General features: G+C 57.0%; 1 protein-coding gene across 13 annotated transcripts in view; it reads right to left on the bottom strand.

Moving 5' to 3' along the window:
• Nucleotides 18,780-22,720, bottom strand: part of AGPAT3 (1-acylglycerol-3-phosphate O-acyltransferase 3) — a 103,145-nt gene continuing 99,204 nt past the window's right edge. For 12 of the 13 annotated variants that reach the window (XM_021068324.1, XM_021068326.1, XM_021068333.1 and 9 more), the window contains 2 exons: nt 21,394-21,592; nt 18,780-20,856 (listed from right to left, as the gene is read on the bottom strand). In XM_021068324.1, the coding sequence (XP_020923983.1) occupies nt 20,768-20,856; nt 21,394-21,592 (288 nt within the window). In that variant the 3' untranslated portion in view covers nt 18,780-20,767. The remainder of the gene's footprint in view (nt 20,857-21,393; nt 21,593-22,720) is intronic. The other variant, NM_001143700.1, reaches the window with a different exon arrangement.

Raw genomic sequence — 22,720 nt, 5'->3', positions numbered from 1 at the left:
AGCTACTGAGTGAAAGGAAAAGGTGGAGAAAGTACAAATATTCAAAATAAAAATGAAAAGGTGAGAAATAACCACAGAAACAAGAAAAAGCATTTTTAGTTTAAATGTCTAATTTGTACTAATTTAATTTAAGCAACTATTTGTTGAATGTTAAACCAGGATGAAATTTAATTTTCTAAGGAAAAAATCGACTCTGGAAAACATAGGAAGACTAAACAGACAATTTCCAACGAAGAAATAGAAAATGTTGTTTAAGAGACGCCCCCCACCCCCAAATCTCACCCAATCAGGCAGTTTCCCAGGAAGAGTCTACCCACCGTTACTCCAGCTCATAGGGAAACTTAGAACTGTTTTTAATGGAAGAAGTACACTGTTGGTACCAAAATGTGATGAAGACTGCACGCAAAGAGAAACCTAGAAATCAGTGCAACTTGCCAATATCAATGCTAAAAATTATTTAGCAAATAGGATCCATCCACTGGTAGAGAATAACCAGTTACCAAGTGGCGTTTGAAGCAAAAGTGAAAAGGCAAGTTAATATTAGACAGTCTAATGATATAGCCCATCATATTAATAGATTTAAGGATAAAACCCGTATGATTATCTCTGTAAATCTGGAAAAGGCATTTCCCAAATTCATTAGTCATTCTTGAATTAAAAAAAGAAAATACATAGGAATTGATGGAGTCTCCTTCGCACAGCAGCGTATACAACACGTGGGTCCCATACTCATGTAAACACCAGCCCAACGCTAGCCGCATCTTAATGGGGAGACTTTGGAGTTACTCTCATCAAAGTCAGAAACAAGCCAGGAACCTCCGCTACCACTGCCCCCGATTAACGTGACCTAGATACTGGCCAGTGCGATTAGGCGGGAGAAAGAAATTAGAGGCAAAAGAATTATTGCTATTTTGGAAACCAGGGTCAATAAAGAACCCATTTTAAATGAGCACAAGTAAGAGAATGTAGCAGGTTTCTTATAGTATTAAAATTAAAATAATATTTAAAAAACTAAAAATAAAATATATTAAAATTAGTATTTTGTTAATATGCAATAGAATTCCTATGTGTCTATAGAAATATAGTGATAGGTAGATGGCGTGTGCGTGTGTGCGTGCGCATGTGTGTGCGTGTGTGTGTGTGTGTGCACGTGTGTGTGTGTGTGTGTGTGTGTACCATACAGAACACATGGGAGAGAGGACCTCACAATAGCAACACAAAGAAGACAAAGAATCTGAATGGTTGTCACGAGTAATGTTTCGAACACAGGTGAGGAAGGCCTCGGGTGGGTGGAAACACGGGCCTGCTCTCAGCTGGGCCCCCTCGACCGAGTGGGCTGGATCCGCCCATTCTCCCTAGGTTGACTTCTAAATTTCCTGCAAGCTTTACAACGCAAAGGACCAACAGGTTTATTTTTCTGTTTCTAGAAAGACTGGTTTCAAAAATGATGTGAAAACTAAACAAAACCCTGTAAAGGAAGAGTAGCAGGCAAGCCCCAAGGCGCCCCTGGATCGTACTTCCCAGAGCCTGGAACTGAAACGGGGGTATGAACTGTGAGCTGCCAACAGACCCATGGAGCAAAATTAGAAAATCAGAAGTAGACCCAAATACAGACGGGAACTTAGTATATGTGATAACGTTGGAATTTCAAACCAAAGGGTGTGAAAATGAACGTAAATGAAAATCACTTGAACGTCTAAGGAGCGACGGAGAGGCATTGAATAAAGAAGTGGAGGTTGTCTTTCTGCTCTTGGAACAGCTATTCTCAGGAGTAGCCGAACTCGGGCAACGAGAAGGCATCTCTGTTCTTTCATCTACCCACTGCCCTGCAGCCCCCACACCACCCAGGCTGATTTTGCGATTCTGCATCCCGGGGTGATTCTGATTCAGTGCGATGATTTTTGTTTATTTATGTATTTAGGGCCGCACCCACAGTATATGGAAGTTCCCAGGCTAGGGAATCAGAGCGGCAGCTGCCGGCCTCCACCACAGCCGCAGCCACACGGGATCCTTAACCCACTGAGCGAGGCCAGGGATCAAACCCTCACTCTCATGGATACTAGTCAGATACCAGTCCACTGAGTCAGCTCGGGAACTCCTCATTTTTAAAAATACCATCACTAGCAGTTACTACGTGCTAAAGGATGGACATATTTATCTCATCAAATCCCAGCCACTAAGACAAATCCTACCTCCATCTTATCATTTTGGATCTATTTATCAAAAAGAATCAGTGCCAGTCTTATAGAGCTTTGGAGGCTTATCGGATATTTGAAAAAGAGTCATCAGCTAGACAGACGTTTAATAAATTAAGTTGGGACCATAAAGTGCCCAAGTCGAAGTGTGAGTTAAATCCATGCCCCACACCCTCCGCCAGGATTAAGCCCAGGGAGATGGTAGGTTTCCGTGGAGATGGCGAACCAGGAAATTATTAGAAGAAAATACAGCAAATTTCTCTATGACCCTGGAGTGAAGAAGGCCTTTCTAAAAGGTGTCAGAATCCAGAGACCAAAAAATAAAAGACCAATGAATGTATGTAAAAATAAAAATGTATGCCTGGGAAAAAAATAAGCAAAATCAAAAGATAAAGACAAGCTGAAAAAAATGGTAACATAGAAATTCTTACTGTGGCCCAGTGGGTTAAGAATCTGCCTGCAGCGGCTCGCGTCACTGTGGAAGCGCAGGTACCATCCCCGGCCCCACACAGCGGGTTAAAGGATCCAGCATTGCTGTGACATAGGTTGCAGCTGGGGCTCAGATTCAGTCCCTGGCCTGGGTACTTCCATGTGCTGCAGGTGGGGCCATTAAAAAAAAAAAAGGATAACATATCTGAAAGAGCTAATTTTTCCAATATATAAAATTCTCCTAAAAATCGAGAGGAAAAAGCATAACCCAATAAAAAGAGGTAAAGACATGACCACCCCTCATGTCAGTTTGTAAGTAACAGGTTCCCAGGCGACCGGCCACTTCTCCCGACTTGGCCACAAACTGGAGGTTCCCATGACCCTCTCCTGGGTTCAGTTAATTGGCTGGAGCAGCTCCTGAACTTAGGGAAGCACTTCCTTCCATCAGCCAGCTTATCAAAGGACATGCTTAAGGATACAGACGAGCACACAGATGGAAGAGGCGCTCAGGGAAACGTCTGGGGAGGGTCCCCAGGACTGGAGCTTCTGTGCCCGGGGAGCCGGGCTGCACCACCCTCCCAGCTGGTGGTTGTGCCAACCAAACTGGAGGCTCTCCGAGCCCACACTATGGGATTTTATGGAGGCTTCCTCATGTGGGCAAGACCCATTACGAACTCTGTCCTCACGCAGGGCTGGGGACCGATTACTAACTCCGTTTTGAGCCCCTTAAGAAAGGAAGGCTGGGCCGGGAGTGCCAAGCTTCTAAGCCTGGCTGGTTCTTTCTGGTGAGACCAGCCCCCACCCAAGAGCCCGCCACCCCCAACCCCCCAAGTCACCTAAAACACTCTTAGTGCTCTTGTCACTTGGGGGTTTACAAGGGCTTCAGGAGCCCTGTTCCAGGAACCCGGGACAGAAAGCACTACGAAATTTCTGTTGCCTCACGCTCATCAAGTCGGCAAGACTCCAGGTGTGACAAGACGCTGCACGGTTGATGCAGTGGGAGACGGGCCTCCTGCACTGCTGGCGGGAGGGGGATTAGTGTAGCCACTTCTACGGGTGTAGACTGGCAATGTCCATCGCAGTCACGATGCCTTCGCCACCGTCAGACCCGCAGCAGCGGCTGGGGAGTGGGGGAGGGACCATGAGTGGACAGGCCCCCGGAGCCTGGGTCCTCCCCGCGTGTCCTGCGTTACATGCTGAGTGCATGAACTACTCAGAAAAACTCAATAGACCGTCGTTCCTGCACCCTCCTGGACTGGAGTGATTTTCTCGTCTGAACTTTGCACACAGTCAGACGTCCTGCTTGATAAAACCAGACGGGTTTGGGGTTCTTCACAAAAAATCACTGTCTTAAGGGTTTTCTTTAATAGCAGGCTGGTCCTTTGCTCAGAGGCAGGACCCCTGTGTCCCTGGTGGAGGCTGTACGGTAACCACGGCAACCACTGGGAGCCGGCTTTCCCAGGCAGCTGTCACTTGCTGCTCCCGCTTGCTGGAGCATCCTGGGCCCCATGGCCCCTCCGTTCCCAAATCCCCGGCCAGCCAGCTGGCTCGGAGCTCAGTGCCACCAGTGGAGGTGCAGCCCTGGGGCTTTGGGCTCTCGAAGCTCCTTCCAGGTGTCTGCTGATGTCGGGATGTCCCGCATGTTGGGGGGCTGGCCGGCTGACACCCCACAGCCCGTCTCGTTCTCCACCGTAGACTGGTGCTGGCCCTGACCTTGTCGAGCTGTGGAGCAGGTCGGCGCAGACCTGGCACCGTTCTCGTCGTGGGCAGGCTGCTCCCTCCCACTGTCAGAAGGATCCCTGTCACTGGCAGCTAATGCCATGAGTCGCAGACCCTAGAGTGGGCTCTGATCTGTGATGACTAAGTACTCACACAAGGGGCCACCCCTGGACTTGCTCCGGCTGCACTGGTCACAGCCAAGTCCTGCCAGAGGAGGCTGGGCCCCGACGAGAGGGGCCGCACAGAGCAGAGACGCGCAGAGACAGCACCTCCAGGAAAGGGGCCTCCCTCTCGGCCGGGGGGCTGCGGTCCCAATGCCCTCGGCGCTGTGTTATGTGGTGCCTTGCGGGGCTGTGAGAGCCGGCTCCTGCAGCCTGAGCTGAGGCTGGGGCGTGCTGGGAGCCAGTGGGCGTGGGGCGCGTAGGGTGAGAGGCACCTGCCAGCTCACCAATGCTCTTCAGCGCATTTGAGTGCGAAACGAGCCCAAGAGTGGCCTGAGCCCCACAGCCCTGGGTCTGTCCTGATGTCACACACGCATGCAGACCCTGAAGCCGGCTCTGCAGACAACCCGAGACAGGAACCGGTGACCAAGCTCAGCGTGGCAGCATTTTCCCGGGAGGCCAGGGAGGGTGGGCGGGAAGCGGCAAAGATGCTGATCCCAGGGCCCCAGCGCCCGCTGCAGAGACCTCGGGATCGATCTTCCAGCGCTACCCAGCACCTGGCCGGAGCCGAGGTCATGCATTTTTAAGTGGCCATTAGTCTGGGCCACCCTCTAAGTGGGTTGTGTGGCCACGGAGGCTCCAGCCTGGTGGTAGGAAGGCCCTGGGGTGGCTGCAGGGTGGGGTTACCGCTCCACCCGCGAAGGCCTGTGGGCAGGATGGCGTCGTGCCCACCAAGAAAAGCCTCTGTGCTCGTCCTCGCTCTGGCCCTGTCCCCAGACGACTTCTCGACCTTTGCTGGAAAATCAGCGTGTAATCGTGAGAGGAACACGGGCCGGGGTTGCTGTCCCCGGATGCATTAACCTCTGTTCCTCCACTGACTAAGCTCACTCGCCTCACCTTTGTTAATTCTCAGTTCTGCATTTTAAAGTAAATGGAACCGCCTACCGCTCTCGCTTGGGCCTCAGTTTGCCTTAGTGAGCTCAGTGTCAGCAGATGTGTCCCTGATTTAAAGGGCGATGGCTTCCGCCGGCCCTGGTTGCAGGCGGCGCACGGACACGCAGGCCGTCAGCAGGGCTCTCGGAGTCTGTTCCTGGAGAGGCTGTCACCCCACTTGCCATCAGCCTGTGCTGACCGTCAGGCCCACGATCTGACAGTAAGCAGGGGACCAACTGCCCTTGACGGAGGGCAGTTGCTCCCCAGGGTGAGGGACTCTCAGGGCTAAAACCAGGACAGTCTAGGACAACTGGGCTGGTCACGAGGCAGAGCCACAGGGCAATCCGGCCAGACGACTTCGACAGGTCTCCTGGGCTGAGGACCAGGCCTGGGGTGGGAAGGAGACCCGAGGCTCAGGAGGGGAAAGCTTAGATAAGCCTGCGGGTCCGGGGCTCCAAGGTCTCTGACCGCTGGGCCACAGAAGCGGCCTCTCTCCCTTAGAAGGAGACCCTCCTTCCCCCCCCTTACGGAGACCTGCCAGGCCCACCCCCCAAGTCAGATGTCCCATGGGGGATGAGTCCTACTCGATTCCAGAACCGTCGCCAGGGCCAGGCTGGGCAGGGCGTGCAGGGTCTGGCTCACCCGTGGGAGTGGTCTTCCCAGGGGACTGGACGGGGAGCGGGGGGAAGGGTGCAGCATGCGAGGCTGGGGAGCAAAGAGGAGGTGGCTCAGAACGCTCTGCCCAGGACTCGGGATCGCAAACCCGGGAGTGGCGTCGGGGCCCGTCCTGGCATGTACGGAGGTCCTGCTTGTCGCCAGGGTGACTCCCAGTAGAAATGGAGATGCCAGCCCTGCCTCACCAGAGCACCAGGGAGGGGCCCACAGGCTCAGGAGGCGAAGAGTTGGAGCAGCTCCCCAGGCGAGATGGGAGAAGCTGCCACCTGACCAGTGTCCTTAGCAAGGTCAGAGCCCCCCCCCCCACTGTCCACTAAGACAGGTGGGGTGCACTAGGTGGGGCGCTGCGGTTGTGGAGAAGCTCAAATGCGCCCTCTGCGGGCCGGTGTTGAGGTCATGGATGGCTGCACAAACCTGGGTTCCCTGGTGGCAGCGGTTACGACCCCCGCCACAAGCATCACAACCCAGGGCCCTGTGATTCTGGAGTGATGCCCGCCTCCTGCTTCTGAGAACTAGGCAGATCCTGAGGCCTCAACACAGGACATCGGGTGTGATGGGCACTGCCCCCCAACCCTGAGCGGGGGGCTCTCAAATCCCTGCAGCACGAGGTTGGGCAAGTGCTGCAGCCGTCCATCCTGGGACATAAATGAGGTGTTTGGGATCAAGCCTGAGCATGAGGAAGTGGCACGGTCCATGGGCCAGACCCTCGTGTCCCCTCTGTCACCCTGACTCCTCCCTCTCAGCCACAGCCTGGCCTCTTGGGGTGTCCCCTAAGTCCTAGGATACTGGAGGGCCATCCTAGGTCCAGTTCACCAGTGGTCAGCCCAGTGTGCACCCCAGCCCACGCAGGGTGGCACTAAGGCCAGAGGGCAGAGGTTAGAGGGTCACTGGGCCTTGGATGAAGGGAGAAGAGGCTTGAGTTATGACATGGAAGGACTTCTGGGCTGTGAGGGATGACTTGGCTCGAGAGTCAGGTGCCTGGAGGTGGCAAAACTGGAAGGCCAGGGCCAGAAGATTTGGGGAAAAGGTGCCGGTGGGTTGCCTTTGGGCACGTGGGTGGGTCTAAGGGGGCGGCACAAAGTGTGTGGGTCTTTGTGTCCCTCGCACGTCCGTAGAGATCGTCCATCACAGAGAACAACCAGGTGGACAGACGGCTGATGTCAGCATCTCTCTCTGGCCACCGCGTCATCAGCTCCGGCTCCCAGGGCCATGTGGCTGAGTGTCCAACCGGCCAGCCGAGACTGATGCTGAGCCTGAGACAAGGGTCTGTTCCTCAAGGGGCTCCAGCAGCCAGGTGGGGGCAGCCTGGTGACAGGGACCTCCATCCACAGCATGTGGGGGGGTGGGTGGGGTGGCTGAGTCATGGCTATCAGAGGTGACGTCAGTTCTAGCCCAGGGGGGCTTGCTCCCCGCCCCCGTCTCCAAGTCTCTTGCCAAGCGGGACTCATGCCAGGACCCTCACACACCACAGTCTCAGGGCAGGGACTCATGTCACAGCAGAAGAGCTGTGGCCACAGAGACCACCGCTGTTTCAGGGCACTGCGCCCCCACCATCAGCAGCCAGCCTCAGAAAATGCTGGAGGCCAGCTCCGTGAGACACTGGCCGAGGGGCTGGGGGTCAAACTCCAGGATGCTCTATCTGTGTTTAGCCAGTAGCTGAATGGGTAGAAATGTCCCCATAACCAGGCTCCCAATAGTGCCATCTGGGGTCCCAGGGAGGGGGTAAGATTGGTTCCTCTCCCCATCCATCCTGGAAACCCTCTTGCCAAGGTGTGCTCCTTCACCTGCGCCCGGGATCCTGACGGATTAGAGGTTCCGGTTTGGGGAAATGGGGGATGCTTCCATGGGGGGGACTCCATGTAGTGCACAGATAGACAGCTGTGGCACCTCCCGTCACCCAGCGCTGCGCGTGCTGATGGCCTCATATTCAAAGAACGGCGCCACCTCCCCGGGGAGCTGCCTGGCCCTGACCGTGCTGGGTGAGGAGCAGTATTTCCAGCCCTCACGGACCCATCGGGGCTTAGCTGGTCAGTGGTTTTGTGTCCAAAATGCTTCAAGTGTTGAGAGAGGATCAAGAGAACGAGGCGGGAACACGATACTCTGTGCAAAACAGGAGGGGTGCCCTTTGTGTCCTCCCTCCCCCCCTTCTCTCTTCCCTTTCTCTCTCTCCCCCTCTCTTCCTTCCTTCTGTCCTTCCTCCATTCCCGTGGCACAGGGCGTTCCCCCACCAGGAATCAGATCTGAGCCACAGTCGTAACCCATGCCACGGTTGTGGCAATGCCAGATCCTTAACCTTCTGTGCCAGGCTAGAGTTTGAACCTGCTTCCCAGTGCTCCAGAGATGCTGCCAATCCCATCGTGCCACAGTGGGAACTCCAGGGATGCTCTTAAAAAAAAAATAGCAGTAAAAGCATAGAATTTAAGATCAAGCCAGTAGGACCGATAAAAGACTGTATTCTCAGATGCAGGAGGCAAATCAAATTTCAAACCAGATAAAAATAAAAATTCACACACAGACACATTCTCGTTCAGCTGCAGACAGCAAAGACCGAGAAGAGAGGGAACTTCAAGTCAGACAGAGAAAGGATGGGTTTCCACCCCAGGGGGCAGGAGAGGCTGCCAGCACACCTCCAGCCAGAAGAGCGGCAAAGGTCCTAAAATACCGAGAAAACGCAACGGCGGCTTGGAATCCTTCACACAGACAAACTCCCATTTCAAAGCCAGGATGCGATACAGATGTTTGCAGATAAGCTGAGGCTGAGAGAGCTGACCACCAGCGAACCCCGAACCCCACGCAGGGACCTTCCCAAAAGTTTGTTTTAAGGAGATTGAGCCCAGAGCGAGGCCTTAAGATGAAAGGGGAGCCCAGAAGCTCCCTAAGCAGCCATTAACTCTGAAACAGCCCCAGTGACTTTGTGGGTTAAAAAAAAAAAAAAAGAAAGAAAGAACTCCTGGGAAATACTCAGGAGAGAGCAGATGCGAACTCTGCCTTAGGCATGTGCATTGGTTGGAGGGAGAGTGAAAGTGCCAGTGAGCCTCGGGGCTCATTACATTAAAAAGTGTGTTAAAAGCAGTCCCTGGAAAGGGAGTTCCCTGGTGGCTCAGCAAATTAAGGATCTCACATTGTCTCTCTCTCTCTTTTTTTTTCTGTGTGTCTTTTTAGGGCTTGGGGTTGAATCAGAGCTGCAGCTACTGGCGTATACCACGGACACAGCAACACGGGATCTAAGCCGAATCTACGACCTACACCACAGCGCATGGCAACTCCAGATCCTTAACCCGCTGAGCGAGGCCAGGGATCGAACCCACATCTTCACGGATACTGGTTGGGTTCATTACCACTGAGCCATGACAGGAACTCTGGATCCGGCATTGTTGTGGTGTGGGTTGCTGCTGTGGCACAGGTTCAATCCCTGGCCTAGAAACGTGTGCATGGCTCGGGCATGGGCAAAAAACTCACACAGTGTTATAGCTACAAGAATAAAAATAACCAGGAGAGGAGGGAAAGTGGGGGAAGAACCCTCAACCAGGAGGCAGAAAAGAGGCAAATGGAAAATGCTGAAAAGATGGTAAAAATAAGTCAATAAAAATGAATGTAAATGGTTAAGCTCACTGGTTGAAAAGTCTTATTTTCTTCCTGGATTCAAACCGAAATCGACCAGTGCCTGCTGCTTGCAAGGGATACAAGAGACAAACTCCCAAATATAAAGACACAGGTTTTAAAAATGGGAAAACTATACACTGGGTGAGAAAAGTAATGTTTATTAACATTAGATTAAATGTAGAATAGAAACAGCTCACCAGGAAAAGAGAACAGTTGTAAATTCGTAAACACTCACCAACGTAAAGTCAAAACGGATAGAACGTCAAGAAGAAATTGGCAAGATCGACTCTGTGGGGAATTTTAATATCCTTCTCCCAAAGGCAGATTAGCAGGTAGAAACAAGCAAGGGAACAGGAGACGGCCAAGAGCAAAAGTGTTGACTTTGGTGTCACAGACATTCCTAAGGCTCTGCAGCCCGGAAGGGGTGGCTGGTACTTGTGAACAAGGCGTGCACGTAATCTGGATGGACAAATCGTAAAACTTTATTGCAGGACATGAAACAGGATTATACGAGCAGGGAATGTTCACGCACAGAAAGAATCAACACTGAGCCAGCCGTGCTCCCTGCTTAATCCAGCCCGACATGCCGGCGAAAATCGCAACAGGTTTTGTTGGGTTTGTGTGTACGGATGTATGGATGTATTGTTATCTTTTCTTGGGCCGCACCCGCAGCGTATGGAGGTTCCCAGGCTAGGGGTCTAATGGGAGCTGCAGCCCCCGGCCTACGCCAGAGCCACAGCAACGCGGAATCTGAGCCGCGTCTGCGACCTACACCACAGCTCACGGCAACGCCGGATCGTTCACCCACTGAGCAAGGGCAGGAACCGAACCCGCAACCTCATGGTTCCTAGTCAGATTTGTTAACCACTGAACCATGACGGGAACTCCAGGTTTTGTTGGCTTTAAAATAGAACCTAGAAGCTAATTCTAAAATCTATAGGGCAGAATAAAGGTTCATGAACAACCAAGAAAAATTTGAAGAATAAAAAACAAGAGCCAGTCTTATCAGAGGCCTAGGCTGTTGTGTCTTCTTCTTTTTTGTCTTTTTACGGCTGCACCCATGGCATACGGAAGTTCCTGGGCCAGGGGTTGAATGGGAGCTGCAGCTGCCGGCCTACACCACAGCTCACAGCAACACTGGATCCTTAACCCACTGAGTGAGGCCAGGGATCGAATCCAGGTCCTCATGGATGTTAGGTTTCTTACAGCTGAGTCACAGTGGGAACTCCCGCCATTTTTTTTTAGCTAAAATGTTTATTTTTAAAATTTAATTTTATTGGCGTATAGTTGACTTACAGTATTGTATTTTTATCTTTTTGTTTATTTTTTTAATTAATTATTATTATTATTATTTTTTTTTTGCTTTTTGGGGCTGCACCTAAAAAACCACAACTTTTTAGGGCATATGGAGGTTCCTAGGCCAGGGGTCGAATCAGAGCTACAACTGCAGGCCTACAGTATAGCCACAGCAACGCCAGATCCGAGCTGCATCTGTGACCTACACCACAGCTCATGGCAATGCTGGATCCTTAATCCACTGAGCGAAGCCAGGGATCGAACCTGCAACCTCATGGTTCCTGTTCGGATTCATTCCTGCTGAGCCACAACAGGGACTCCTGTTTCCACTTTTTACCTTGGACTTTTTCTTCAATTCAAAGCCAACATAGCACCTCAAATTCATTTTGATCATTTGAATAAAGAATTTTCTTCGATGAAAAAAAATGCTTTATAAAAGAATGCTTAAGACACAGTAACAAGAAGACCAGCAATGTCATCAAAAAGGGAGGGCTCTTACAGCCAGTTCTGCAGAGGAAGCTCCCACAGCTAGCACACATGGGTGGGGCTGGATCCCCTCACACCTGGATAGACAGCCGCTGCCCCCTCAGGGACGTGTGACAGGCACACCCGTCTGGGGAGACCAGGATTGGATCTGGGAATGCAGGCCCCCTCCTCCAGGAGGCAGCTCTGCCAGCCCCAAACTGGAGCCCAGAGTCTCGCACCAGAACCGGGGTGCAGAGGCAGGGAGAGCCAGGGCCTGCGGGTCCAGCAGGAAACGGGCAGACTGGCCTAGTCCCACAAATAAGCAGGACAAGGCAGCCAGGGGACCACAGCTGCCTGTCAGCCCCCATCAACCCCGAATGAGGAAAACACGAGGCAAAACCACCCTCGGAGGGAACCTGGGGACACGTCCTGCAGAGCCGCCTGTGCACCAGGCCACCGCTGCCGCCTTCTAGCCTGGCCCCCTACTCTTGGGTGATGAGACACTGAGTTACCCTGCGTGACCTGTCCAGAACAGGCCCTGGTCCACGGAAATCATGGACCGGCCCTGGGGGGGACGGGCAGGACCCCCAGGGGGCAGTGGTTCGGGGATGGGCGTGGGGGCATTCTTTTCACTCTTCCTTCCCATTTTCTTTTTAGGGCTGTACCTGCGGCACATGGAAGTTTCCAGGCTCGGGGTGGAACTGGGGCTGCAGCGGCTGGTCTATACCACAGCCACAGCATCAGCAGATCCGAGCCACATCTGTGACTCATGCCGCAGCTGGAGGCAATGCCAGACCCCGACCCCGCTGAGCGAGGCCAGGGATCACACCCTCGACCTCACGGAGGCAACCCATGGTTCCTTTGCTAAAGGGGCTTTGTTTTCATTTGAGCTCTTTTTTCTTCTGAAAGTTCATCTTGGGGCTTCCTTTCCAACTGTGCCCTCCACCCCACCCCGGACTTTAGAGGGACAGGAAACAGCCCTGGCGGAGCGGCAGCCCGTCGCGGGCTGCCCGGGGACTTCCAGCACCACCCCCTTGGAGGTTCACTGCCACCGCCCCCCCCCCCCCCGACCTTCCCAATTCCTTCCAGCAGCTTCTGTGCGGGATGAGCTTCCTTTGCTCTCCTGTCCTCATGACCCTGCTTCAGGGGCTCTGTGCTCTGTGGGTACCCAGCAGGACGTCCGAGGGAGGGGGCTGGGGGGCCGGCACTTGCACCCAGCTCCTTCTGCAGGGTGTTCAGAACGGCTAAGACTCTGGGACGCAAGGGTTGTGTCCCAACCCCACACTCACTGAGGTGCTCTGGTGGTTGCGGGCTGCTCAGGGCCCCCGGGGAGACCCCGCCCCCTTAAGATGCTGGGCGCTGCCAGGAGGACTTCCGGCTTGTTCCCGCCCAGACCTGGGGATGGGCAGGTTGGCCCTGGACCTCCTCATAGGGCAGTTTCTTTGGACGATTTGGGATGACACATCCTCCTCCGCCCTTCGGAGGTAAATCTCCGCCCAGAGCCATGTCCCCGGGACCAGGGAGCAGAGACTCAGCCAGCCGCCTAAGCCACCCCCCACCCCCCGCCACTGCTCCCTGACTTGAGCGTGCCCCTGGGACGTCCAGTTAGCTCACCTAGGGAGCATGGCCCATTCCCCACGCCTGCCCTGTGCCCTGCTTTTGGGGCGCCCAGCCTTCCAGAGCCCCTGCCTGGGTTTGGGGAGCTGGGCTCAGGTTTCCCTGGCCCTCCCTCCTGCAGCAGAAAGGAAGGAAACCTGCCTTGGCCGCCTTGGACAGGGGTCTGGCTTTGCTTGTCTTCGCCGGTGGCCCCCGCGCCCCCTGCCCCCGTCCTGGAGCAGCCCCTGTATTAACGCGTGGTAGCTGGGCCAGCTGTCTTAGTCTCTGTCCTGCTGGGAGGCAGCTGATAACACGAGGGTGGCTCTTCTGCTTCTGCAGGTGCTGGTGGGCCTGGGAGGACGGCAGCTGGGCCCTGCAGGCCCCAGGCCCCAGAAACCATCGGTTGGTTGAGACCCCAGGTCCATCTCCCAACCCCGGAGAGGCAGATGGCCCAGCCAAGAGGCGTCAGCTCGGCTGGTGCTGCTGGGTCCGGCGGGAGGGCAGCCTTCCACGTTCAGACTGTTCTCCAGCGCTGCCTGGGTGTGTGTTGGGGGGAGAGGGGCAGCCCTTTCTGTGTGTTCAGGCTGGGATGAGCGGGAAGCATGCCCCGGACCCCCCGTGAGGGGCACTTACATTCTATGGGTGAGGCGCCTTCTGGAGGTCTCTGGGGGATTCCACGGGCTGATCAATTAACAGGCAGAATCCCTGCCTGCAAAGGGTGCTGGAAAGGGCCTTTCCAAGAGCCTGAGTGGGAAGAGCATTCAGGAAAGTGAACTGAGTTCCCTCACTGGGGACAGGATGGGGACAACAGAAGGGGCAGTCCAGCTGCAGGTGGCCGTTCTGCTGCGTGGCCTGGACGGGAGGGCCCCCGTGTGCTCTCACCCCCACTTAGCAGCCCCGCGGCCAGGAGAGTCTGGAGCGTGTCCAGGAATCCGAGTCTGCAGGAGGCAGCGCTCCTCAGAGTCCCCCTGCCGCTGTCCCCATTTAGCGCCATCAGGGACCAAGGCCATGGGAGATGTGCGGGGCTGTCCCGCAGAAACTGGCCGGGGCACCCAGGAGGCGCTTCTGTTCCACGTCCTCCCGAGGCCCAGGGACGGGCCCCTCCCCCAACTCCGAGCCCGTGTGACCCCCCCGGGGGGCGCGGGAGGGACACACTCCCCAAGCCCCGCACCTCACTGGGGCCCTCGCCCCATCTCCAAGGGCACTGGACTTTCGCCGGCAGAGGGGGTGCTGCTGGCCCCCCACCCCTACTTTCTGGTTGGAAGCAGCAGGAAAGGGGTGGATCCAGAGAGGCGGCCGCTACATCACAGCAGGCCTGACGCCAGGAGCACATCCCACACCGCGTCTGGATGGCAGGCTCTCTGGGGGAGGCGCGGTCACCTGCCCACCTTCTGCAGGGTGGTGGGTACCTCCACCGCCTTGGGTGGCCCAGGGGTCAGGTTTCTTACAAAGTCCTGGGCAGGAGGGACTGGCCACTTAATCAGAGACATCAGTGGGTTCTGACCAGTAAGTAAGAACGTTTTAAAGTTGTCTGTGGGGAGCCATGTTCCAGAGGCTTCTTGGTCCTGAGCAGAGACTGAGAACTCGCCTTCCCAGACGGCACGCACCCCACGGCTCCCGGAATGCACAGCACCCGCAGTCCTTCGAAGTCTCTGAGCCCTGGCCTAGCTCTGGCCTCCTGCCCCCGTGACAGGAGACCAACGGCAGGACAATACTCACCCCCACGCACCCCTGGAAGGGCCTGAGAACTAGCAGCGGTTTCGCAAACAGGCTGGACGCGCCTGGTGAGAGGCGCCGCCCCCCCACCCCCCAGTTCCTGTTGAGGGCCATTTAGGGTTTGTCTGTCTCCACGGACGCCCCCAGCCCCTGCACACGGCCCCTGGTTCAGAGGCTCCCATGCAGCCCCAGCTCTGCGTGCAGAAGGGCATGGGGGCTGGGACAGCACTGGTCCTGCTTCTCCTGGACGGAGCTGTCACCTCTGGCCACAGGCCCACCTGCCCTGCTCTGTAAGACACACACTTCCGGAGGCGGTGTGAGGGCCTCCCGGGACTCCAAGGTGTGATCTTAGGCGGCTGGGGCCCTTTCGACCACGGGCAGGACTCTCGATGCCACCGCCACCCCTCCATCACCCACTCGTGGGTTTACTCCGTCCCTTTCCACAAAACACGCCCCTTGGCATAATGTAATGTCCCCACTAGCTGGTGGAGCTGGAGCCCAGAGCAAGCGACATGGCCCCTCCTCCGAGCTGTCACAGGACCACCAGCTCCCTCCACGGAGTTTCTAGCCTTTGGAGGCAAAGCCACCGCTGAGCCGGCCGCCCAACCCTGCTGGGCTCGTGGGCTCCCTCCAGGAGAAGCCCCAAGTGCAGGCTGTGGTTCTGTCCCACTTCCCAGCGGGGCTGTTCCTGTGTGAGCGTGTGCCAGGACACGCGTGTGTGCATGAGTGTGGCCCCAGGGGCATGCGCTGAAATCAGGACACACGCTTAAAGCTAAGGAGGCCTGGGCTGAGTGGCACGGGCCATCCCCGCGGCACGGCTGGCCCCACGCTGGCCCCGAGCAGAAAAGCACATCCTCAGGGGCCTCCCCCAGAGCAAAGGGACACCACGGTTCATTTAGCTCAGTTTATTTTCACAAGACCGACACATCAGACCCTGGAGTTAGCTCTTGGTTCTCACAAGAGTTCTTTTCCTTATAAAGAAGAAACAGGGTTCCTGGGTTTTTCTGCACAGAATGAATTCATTTTTACAAAAAAATAGTTTTTGATATATACATGCCTGCATTGGAACAGCTTTTGTCCGTGATGGCTTTGAAGACCCGTTTTGAGGCACAGGGCCCCGAGCGTATGCTCCGGGCTCCGGCCGACTCTGTCCCTCGCCTTTGCCCCACGGTGGCTCTCCTTCTCAATTTCCCTTCCGAAAGCAACTTACGGGACCAGAGCAGCCTGGGAATCAGCAGGTCAGCCGCCGAGAAAGTCTGGGCGGCTCCGACCCGGCCCCTCCCGCCAGGAAGTGCCTGGAAGTCCTTCCTCCCCCGGGGAAAACCCTCTGCGACCAGAAGCCAGGCGACAGGAGGCGGCTGGTGGCCGCTTTCTCTGACAGCGTGGACCGTTTACCCCTCTCTCTCACGGCGGCAACTGCAATAAGCATTTTATGGAGAAGATGCTGCTGCTGCTGGGGCCGTTCGAGCACGCCGGGTACAAAGGGACCTTCGCGGCGCTGGGCAAACGCGGCGGGTTTTCCGGGACTCAGGCTTTGAGAGCCTACATGCGCTCTCCCCGCCCCCCCACCAGCTCCTACGACCAAAAATAGCGCTCTCCTTGACGACACAAAGCTGTAGCAAAATTGTAAAAATGAAGTGTACAAAAGGAAGCATCCGTATAATACACATTTGCACCCTGTAGACGACTCATCACCCTCGAAGCCGGCCAACGGGCAGGTAGGAGGCAGAGGATCAAGAATAGAAAGCGAACCGCGACAGCCGCACTGCACACGGGGTGCGTGGTTTGTGTGCTTCCCAAAGAGATACGTCCGCGCGCGGTTAACCGAGCTTGCTGGCCATCGCGAGGATTGAGAAGCCGGCGGAAGCTCCTGGCGTTTAGGCAGGTGACATTTGATTGTCAGAACGTACAGCCTCAGACAGCCGATCGAGTGCATTGCTTCGCGGCATCGAGTAACTCCAGTTCAATAGGACTGAGGGCGTTTCAGCTTCTCATTCACAGTCGGACTTCTGTCCAGATCCTCTTGCAGCGAAAAGGTAAGAAACGCAGGCGTTGACGGGAAAAGAAAACTCCAAGTGAACCGCGTCATTGCACAGCTTGAAATTTTAAAGCGATTCGATTGTTTTTGAAAGGAGTAGGTGGCCACTGCCCGGCTGACCAGGGACCACTGCTCTGTGATTCGCTGGGTTCTCTAAAGTGCTCTTGTCCAGTTGTGTCCCCAGGGTTGTGGGGACTGCCAACCACTTCCCCTGAGTTGGCTCACAGCCAACGCGCGCGGTAAACTTGGTTCACCGGCGCCGCCCCTCAGTCAGGCGGGACCCAGTGGGACGTCTCCTGGCCCCCGAGTGGCCCCGTGCTTTTGCGTCCTGGCCCCGACCTACAAGGATGTGGAACCCGCGAGAAAGTCCACAAGCACCCTGACGCACCACTCGCATTCGGGGCCGTGTCGGTGGCGTGGCCAGCTCCACCGGCCAGGCCCAGGCGCTTTGCCTTGGACGCTAACCCACGAGAGTGAGGGGCAGGCACCCGGGGTGTGGGGGGGGGAGCGCTGCGGCCTCTAGAGGGGCGGCAGGTGGGCACAGAGGGCACACTGTCTTAACCCTCAGCCCGGTTGCCCTGCGGAGGCTTAGAAGCCAAAAGGGCACCACTGACCGCTGTGTCGCATGCCAGGGCTGCATGCAGATGCTGGCGAGAGATTTGCAGCACGAGTTCACACCCGGGGTTGAACAATTCAGCCAGAAGTCCTTTGGGCTGAAAGATTCTACTTGGCATGTCCCATAGGTGTCCTGGGCAGGGACACGCAGCATGCAGAGAGTCACTAACTCCTCACCCCAGTTCGGGCACAAGTGAGGCCGCGGGGCGGGGACAGCCTGGGGACGACACACACGCTTTTCTTCCAGACGACCTCCGCGCACGCGCGCTACCACGCCAGTGTCAGCGCGGGGACGAGCTCGACCAGGTGCGCACGGGCGACGGGCAAACACGGTGGGGCTGCCAGACCGGCCGGGGACCCCACCGCCCGGCCCTCCGCGACAGCGGCCCACGCCACTGACCCCTGCTCTCATTGAGCCGTTTGTACCTTCAGAGCCATCTTCCCACCTGACTGTGCCTCTCAAGGACGGGGCTGCGGGCGCAGACAAGGCCCTGTTCCCTGCACACTGTCACCACGCGCCCGGTGACCTGCGGCACTTCTTCTGGGGTTAAAAGCGACCAGGTAAGCCTGCCCCCGTGTCTGCTCACCTGCACAGAGTGGAGCTGGGCCCTGCTCACCACGCGTCAGAAAGACCCACGGCAGGGGCAGGGGAGAGGGGACAGAAGCTTCCCAGGTGCTGGTGGCTGCCACAAGGGCACCATGAAATGCCACAGGCACCTTAGACACCCCAGGAGCGCCCCAGAGGGGACTGCTGGACACAGGCGGAGGGCTCCCAACCCAAACTACTCGCCAGGCCCTCCAGGATACCTGCGGAAAGCGACAAAGCATGTGAGCCCTGGCACCTGAGCTGAGAAACACGTGGCCAGCGGGCCCTGGGCCCAGAACTCAGCCTCCCTCGGCACAGGCACTCGCGGGAGGGGCCCAAGGCCTGGGGCTGCCCTTCATGTCTCTCCAGCGGGAGGGAGGCTGGCTCTGGAGGCTACACCTTCCTGCTGAGGTCAGCAGGCCCCGCCCCTGGCCGCGAGGTCAGCAGGCCCCGCCCCCTGCAGAGAAGCTCAGCCAACACCCAGACTCCTTGCCCTTGTTGGACCCAGGACCTAGCGTGGACTTGAATCCAGAGCACGCTCTCCCCAGCCATGGCCGGCACCACCGCCCCCACACTCAGCCTGAATTTGGGGTGACAACAGCGGCAGTAACGGGGTCGTGGAAGAGAAATAAGCACTGTTCCGGGATTTATTGATTTAAAAACTGCAAGGAGCTCCCCTCCCCCTCTCTTTCTGAAGTGGATGAAAAGCAAAATCCACCCCTCAAAAAAAAAAACCAAAAAAAAAGCCCCCAAACATTCATGGTGTAACTTTTATTGCTCTCAAAGGGCTTGGTATTCAGATGCACAAGCTAATCTGTGTTAAATCAGGAGGAAGTCGCTGAGATTTAAAACCTACCCCCGGGCTCAATCGCTCACCTAGGCATCTTCCCAGCTCATCGCCCCAACATAGAATGTATACATTGGGTATTCATTTCGAGGGGAGGGAACTTAGCTGGGAAGCAAGAACTATTAATTAAATAGTAAAAGATCTAAATTTGCATTTTCCAGGTAACGTAGCTTCACAGTATTTAGGACCCTTCGACTTTTTCCTTTAAGCTTTTTCGGGGTTAGTGAATTAGCAAGTGACATAAACACGGAGAGACGGATGAGCAGCGTGTTGGGTGAAGGAACATAAGACCTCAGGTAGCCGAGGCGCCGCCTTCCGGCCTGGGCTCTGCTGCCCACGGCAGGGGGGTTGGGGACATGCTTTGAGGTGGAGGGAAGCCCGCCTCGAGGAAAATCCTCAAAGCTGTTTTAACCGTGGACCTCACAGGAGTGGCGTGCATTTACCACACTCGTGAGCAAGCACAGGACTGTGGCTCGCTTCCCTGTGACCTGGGTCCCTTCACCAAGGTCGCCCGCAGAGAATTCAGTAGTGTCGTCGGTATAAAGGGCACGTGCTGATTCCACAGGTCTCCCCAGAACGCGTCCTGAGGGCCGGGGCATGACTGGGTCCCGGGCGGTCGTCATGCCTCTTCCTTCCATTTCGCCCCCTAGAAGATTCGACCCGCCCCTGTGCTGAACGCTGCTTACAGTGCATCAGAGAGAATAACGCCCGCTCGTTTCCTTCCCTGGCTAAAAAAGATTCGGGGAGTGTGACTTTACAAAAGCAAGTTGAAAGTTTAAGAAGAAAGTCCAGTGCCGCGGGTTACAGAGGAAAGGGCGGCGGAGCGGGAGCCGGAGCCCCGGGAGTGCCCCTCTCTGCCAGTCAGCCCCAGTCAGCGGGATGCTTGCTGTGTGGACGTGAGCTGAGCACAGGCCACGGGAGCCTGGGGCCACCCTGCAGCCGGGAGGCGCTGACAGAGGCCACCGGCACCCCCCCAGGGACACGTGCACCGGCTCAGAAGGGAGGGGGCGGAGGCGGGGCGGGCACAGCACCTCTGGTTTCCACCAGGAAGGCGAGCGCCATCGACAGATCCACCGTGAAAACAGAACCTCTCAAAGCAGAGAGCTCTGTGCTACCCGTCTCCAGCCACCTTTAGAAGACGAGGTGACGGTGACATTGCTTTTCCAAAGCACCCAGTGGTCCTGTGGGCTGTGGCCGAGGCTCCCGCTCCGGCTCTGGCCTGCTGGGGAGGGTGACTGGGGTGTGACAGCCTCCCGCAGGGAGTGAGGGGGCGGAGGCCAGGGAGGGGGTTGAGGGGTCTCCGCAGGCTCAGGTAGGAAGAGGCTCTGGAAACTAGGAGCGGGCGGGCGAGTGGGGCCGCCAGCCGCTCAGTGTGCTTGTTGCCGGAGAACTTCCCCAGGGCCCTGCCCGCCTGGAAGCGAAGGTGCCAGCCAAGCAGGACAGCTGCTCTGGGGGCCTGGGGCCCGAGGCACGTGCCCAGGGGCTGGGGAAGAGCGGCGAAGAGTTTGGGGGGCTGCAGGCAGATGGGGCGAGACGGGGAGCTCCCAAGACAACTGAGAAAAACCAGGGCGGGGCCTACGTGTTAAGAAGAGAAGCGTCCAGAGGCGCCTGGCAGCAGGGCCCCAGGAGCTGAGGGTGTCCGTCCGGGGAGCACCCGCCCCGGGGCCCGGCCCGCCCGCCCGGCCGGCGCAGGGGCGAGGCTGGCGTCTCCATCTGCAGGCCTTCCGACTGCTTTACTCTTGGCTCAAGTTTTATTGTCAATATTAGTCACCAGTTAATATGAAAAATAGTTTCTAAGTGTCTTTTTCCCCCGCTCTGTGTGTGTTGTTCTGCTTTTAATTGAGTTAACGGGATGCCATCGTCAGGTTACGTGTGTTCAGTCACAGCCATTAATTACTCCTTTTTCTTAAATTCCTGGTTTCCATAGCTGGAGCCTTTTTCTATCTCAGTCACTCCTATTAGTCGCCGGACTCCAAAGGAAGCTTTAAAACAGGAAAAGGCGAGGTTAGACAGACCACACTGCCACCAAGCTGGAGCAGTCCTTGGGGGACCCAGCCTTTGGCCCCCGACTTCCCTGGGGGCGGCTGGCCGGCCCACCCCCCCTCCCCCTTCCTCCCTGGTCCTGGGGCAGCGACGGGCTCTGCTCAGAGTGGACGGAGGTGCCCAGCACTGCACCGAAGACTGTGGGGCCGTGAAAGGGCCCCGGGACCTCAGGCCAGCACGCCAGTCTACGCCCCCAACTGCCCAGGTCCCGACACAGTTCTCAGCTGTGGTGCGGCTTCAGCACAGGATGCCAGGTGGGCAAATGGCCGGCCAGCTTTCTGGGGAGAGGACCCTGGCATGTGGCTGGGGCCTCCAGTGCCCCGCAGCTTAGTGGCCAGAGCTGCTCTTGGAGGCCGGTGGGCTCAGGTTAAATCCTGGCCGCCAGGGTGACCGCGGTCGGCTCTGGGCCTGGGTGCTGCCGCCGGCGCAGGGGAGACCCCCAACCTCAGGCCCCAGGCCAGCGTTCCCGGTCCTACCTGCCCCCACAAACCCCAGGAACGTCAGGATCAGGAGCGGGGAGCCGCTGGCAAAGACGCCCAAGGCAAAACTGAAGAGAGGAGACAGGAGCACGGTGGCCCAGGCGAGGAAGTTGAGGAGCGTCCACGGCCGTCGGGCGGGCTTGAACTGCTGCCCTGGAAACACGCCCTTCTGGTGATACATCTCCTGCAGCGCATCCTGGAAGAGTCAAGCGGAAACGGGGCTTCTTCATGTGCTGCTCTTACAGCCCGACGGGGAAAAGCCACGCACCCTCTGACCAGAGCGGGCAGAGCACGGGGGCCGTGGGGGGAGGAGGACCCGAGGCCCTCCTCTCGGGAGAACCGGGAGGCTGGTGCCAAAGGCCAGAAACATCGCGAACCCTTCGACCCGGCGCGTTTCCTGGGAGGATACCCAGCTGGCGCCCGCGCACGGCAGCGGACAGGGCGGGTTCCTGCTCCCTCCCAGCGCCGGGGGCCACGGCCCGCATCACCGCCCGCCGGCTCTGCCCCCCGAGGAAAGCTCCCGAGCCGCTCCTGCCTCGAGTGCGGGGCTGGGGAACTGCCACGTTGCAGACGCCCGGCAGCCGCGGCTCGAGGAGGCGTGTTAACAGGGAGACGCGCTCTGGCTCTGCCAGGTTCTCCGAAGGAAGTTAAGCGCCACCTCATCTTTACTTGCACAAAAACGTGCACGACTGTGCAGGACCCAGTCTGGGAAGAGGCCCGGCCTTGTGACCCTGATACCCGGGGAGTCACGTCTCGCCCGGGTTCACTGTTTTCTGCTCTATTTTCTGCATTTCGTTGTCTGTGACTGTTTTGTATTCTATAAAAACAGGGCGGGGGGCTTGGCATTGACCCAGCCTTGCACACGCTTCCAGACTGTGAACAGGCACCTGCTGCCCCTGCCGACCGAGGGGCCCAGGAGCAGCTGAGCACCTCATGTCCTGCATCCACCTAGGGGCCACCACGTGCCCCCAGCCCGCCTGGACAGTCCTGCCCCACGCGGCTCTAGCACGCCTTCCCCGGGGCTGTCTCCACCCTGACACCTGCCCTGGAAAGACGGGGCCCTGTCGGGGGCTCCCAGGCAGCCCCCAGTCAACAGCTGTCGGGGTGAACTGGGGCCTGGGAGGACACCCGCCAACAAGGCAGGGCCTCGCCCCCCAGGAGAGGCTGCTGTGCTTCCAGACTCATACCAAGTTCATTGCTGCCAGCCCATGCCGCAGCCACAGCAACGCGGCATCCGAGCCACGTCAGCCACCTACACCACAGCTCACGGCAACGCCGGATCCTTAACCCACTGAGCGAGGCCAGGGATTGAACCTGCGTCCTC

This window comes from Sus scrofa, chromosome 13 (genome assembly GCF_000003025.6).
Source record: "Sus scrofa isolate TJ Tabasco breed Duroc chromosome 13, Sscrofa11.1, whole genome shotgun sequence".
In the NCBI taxonomy this organism is placed as follows: Eukaryota; Metazoa; Chordata; class Mammalia; order Artiodactyla; family Suidae; genus Sus; species Sus scrofa.
This window is presented reverse-complemented; position numbering and strand designations above follow the sequence as displayed.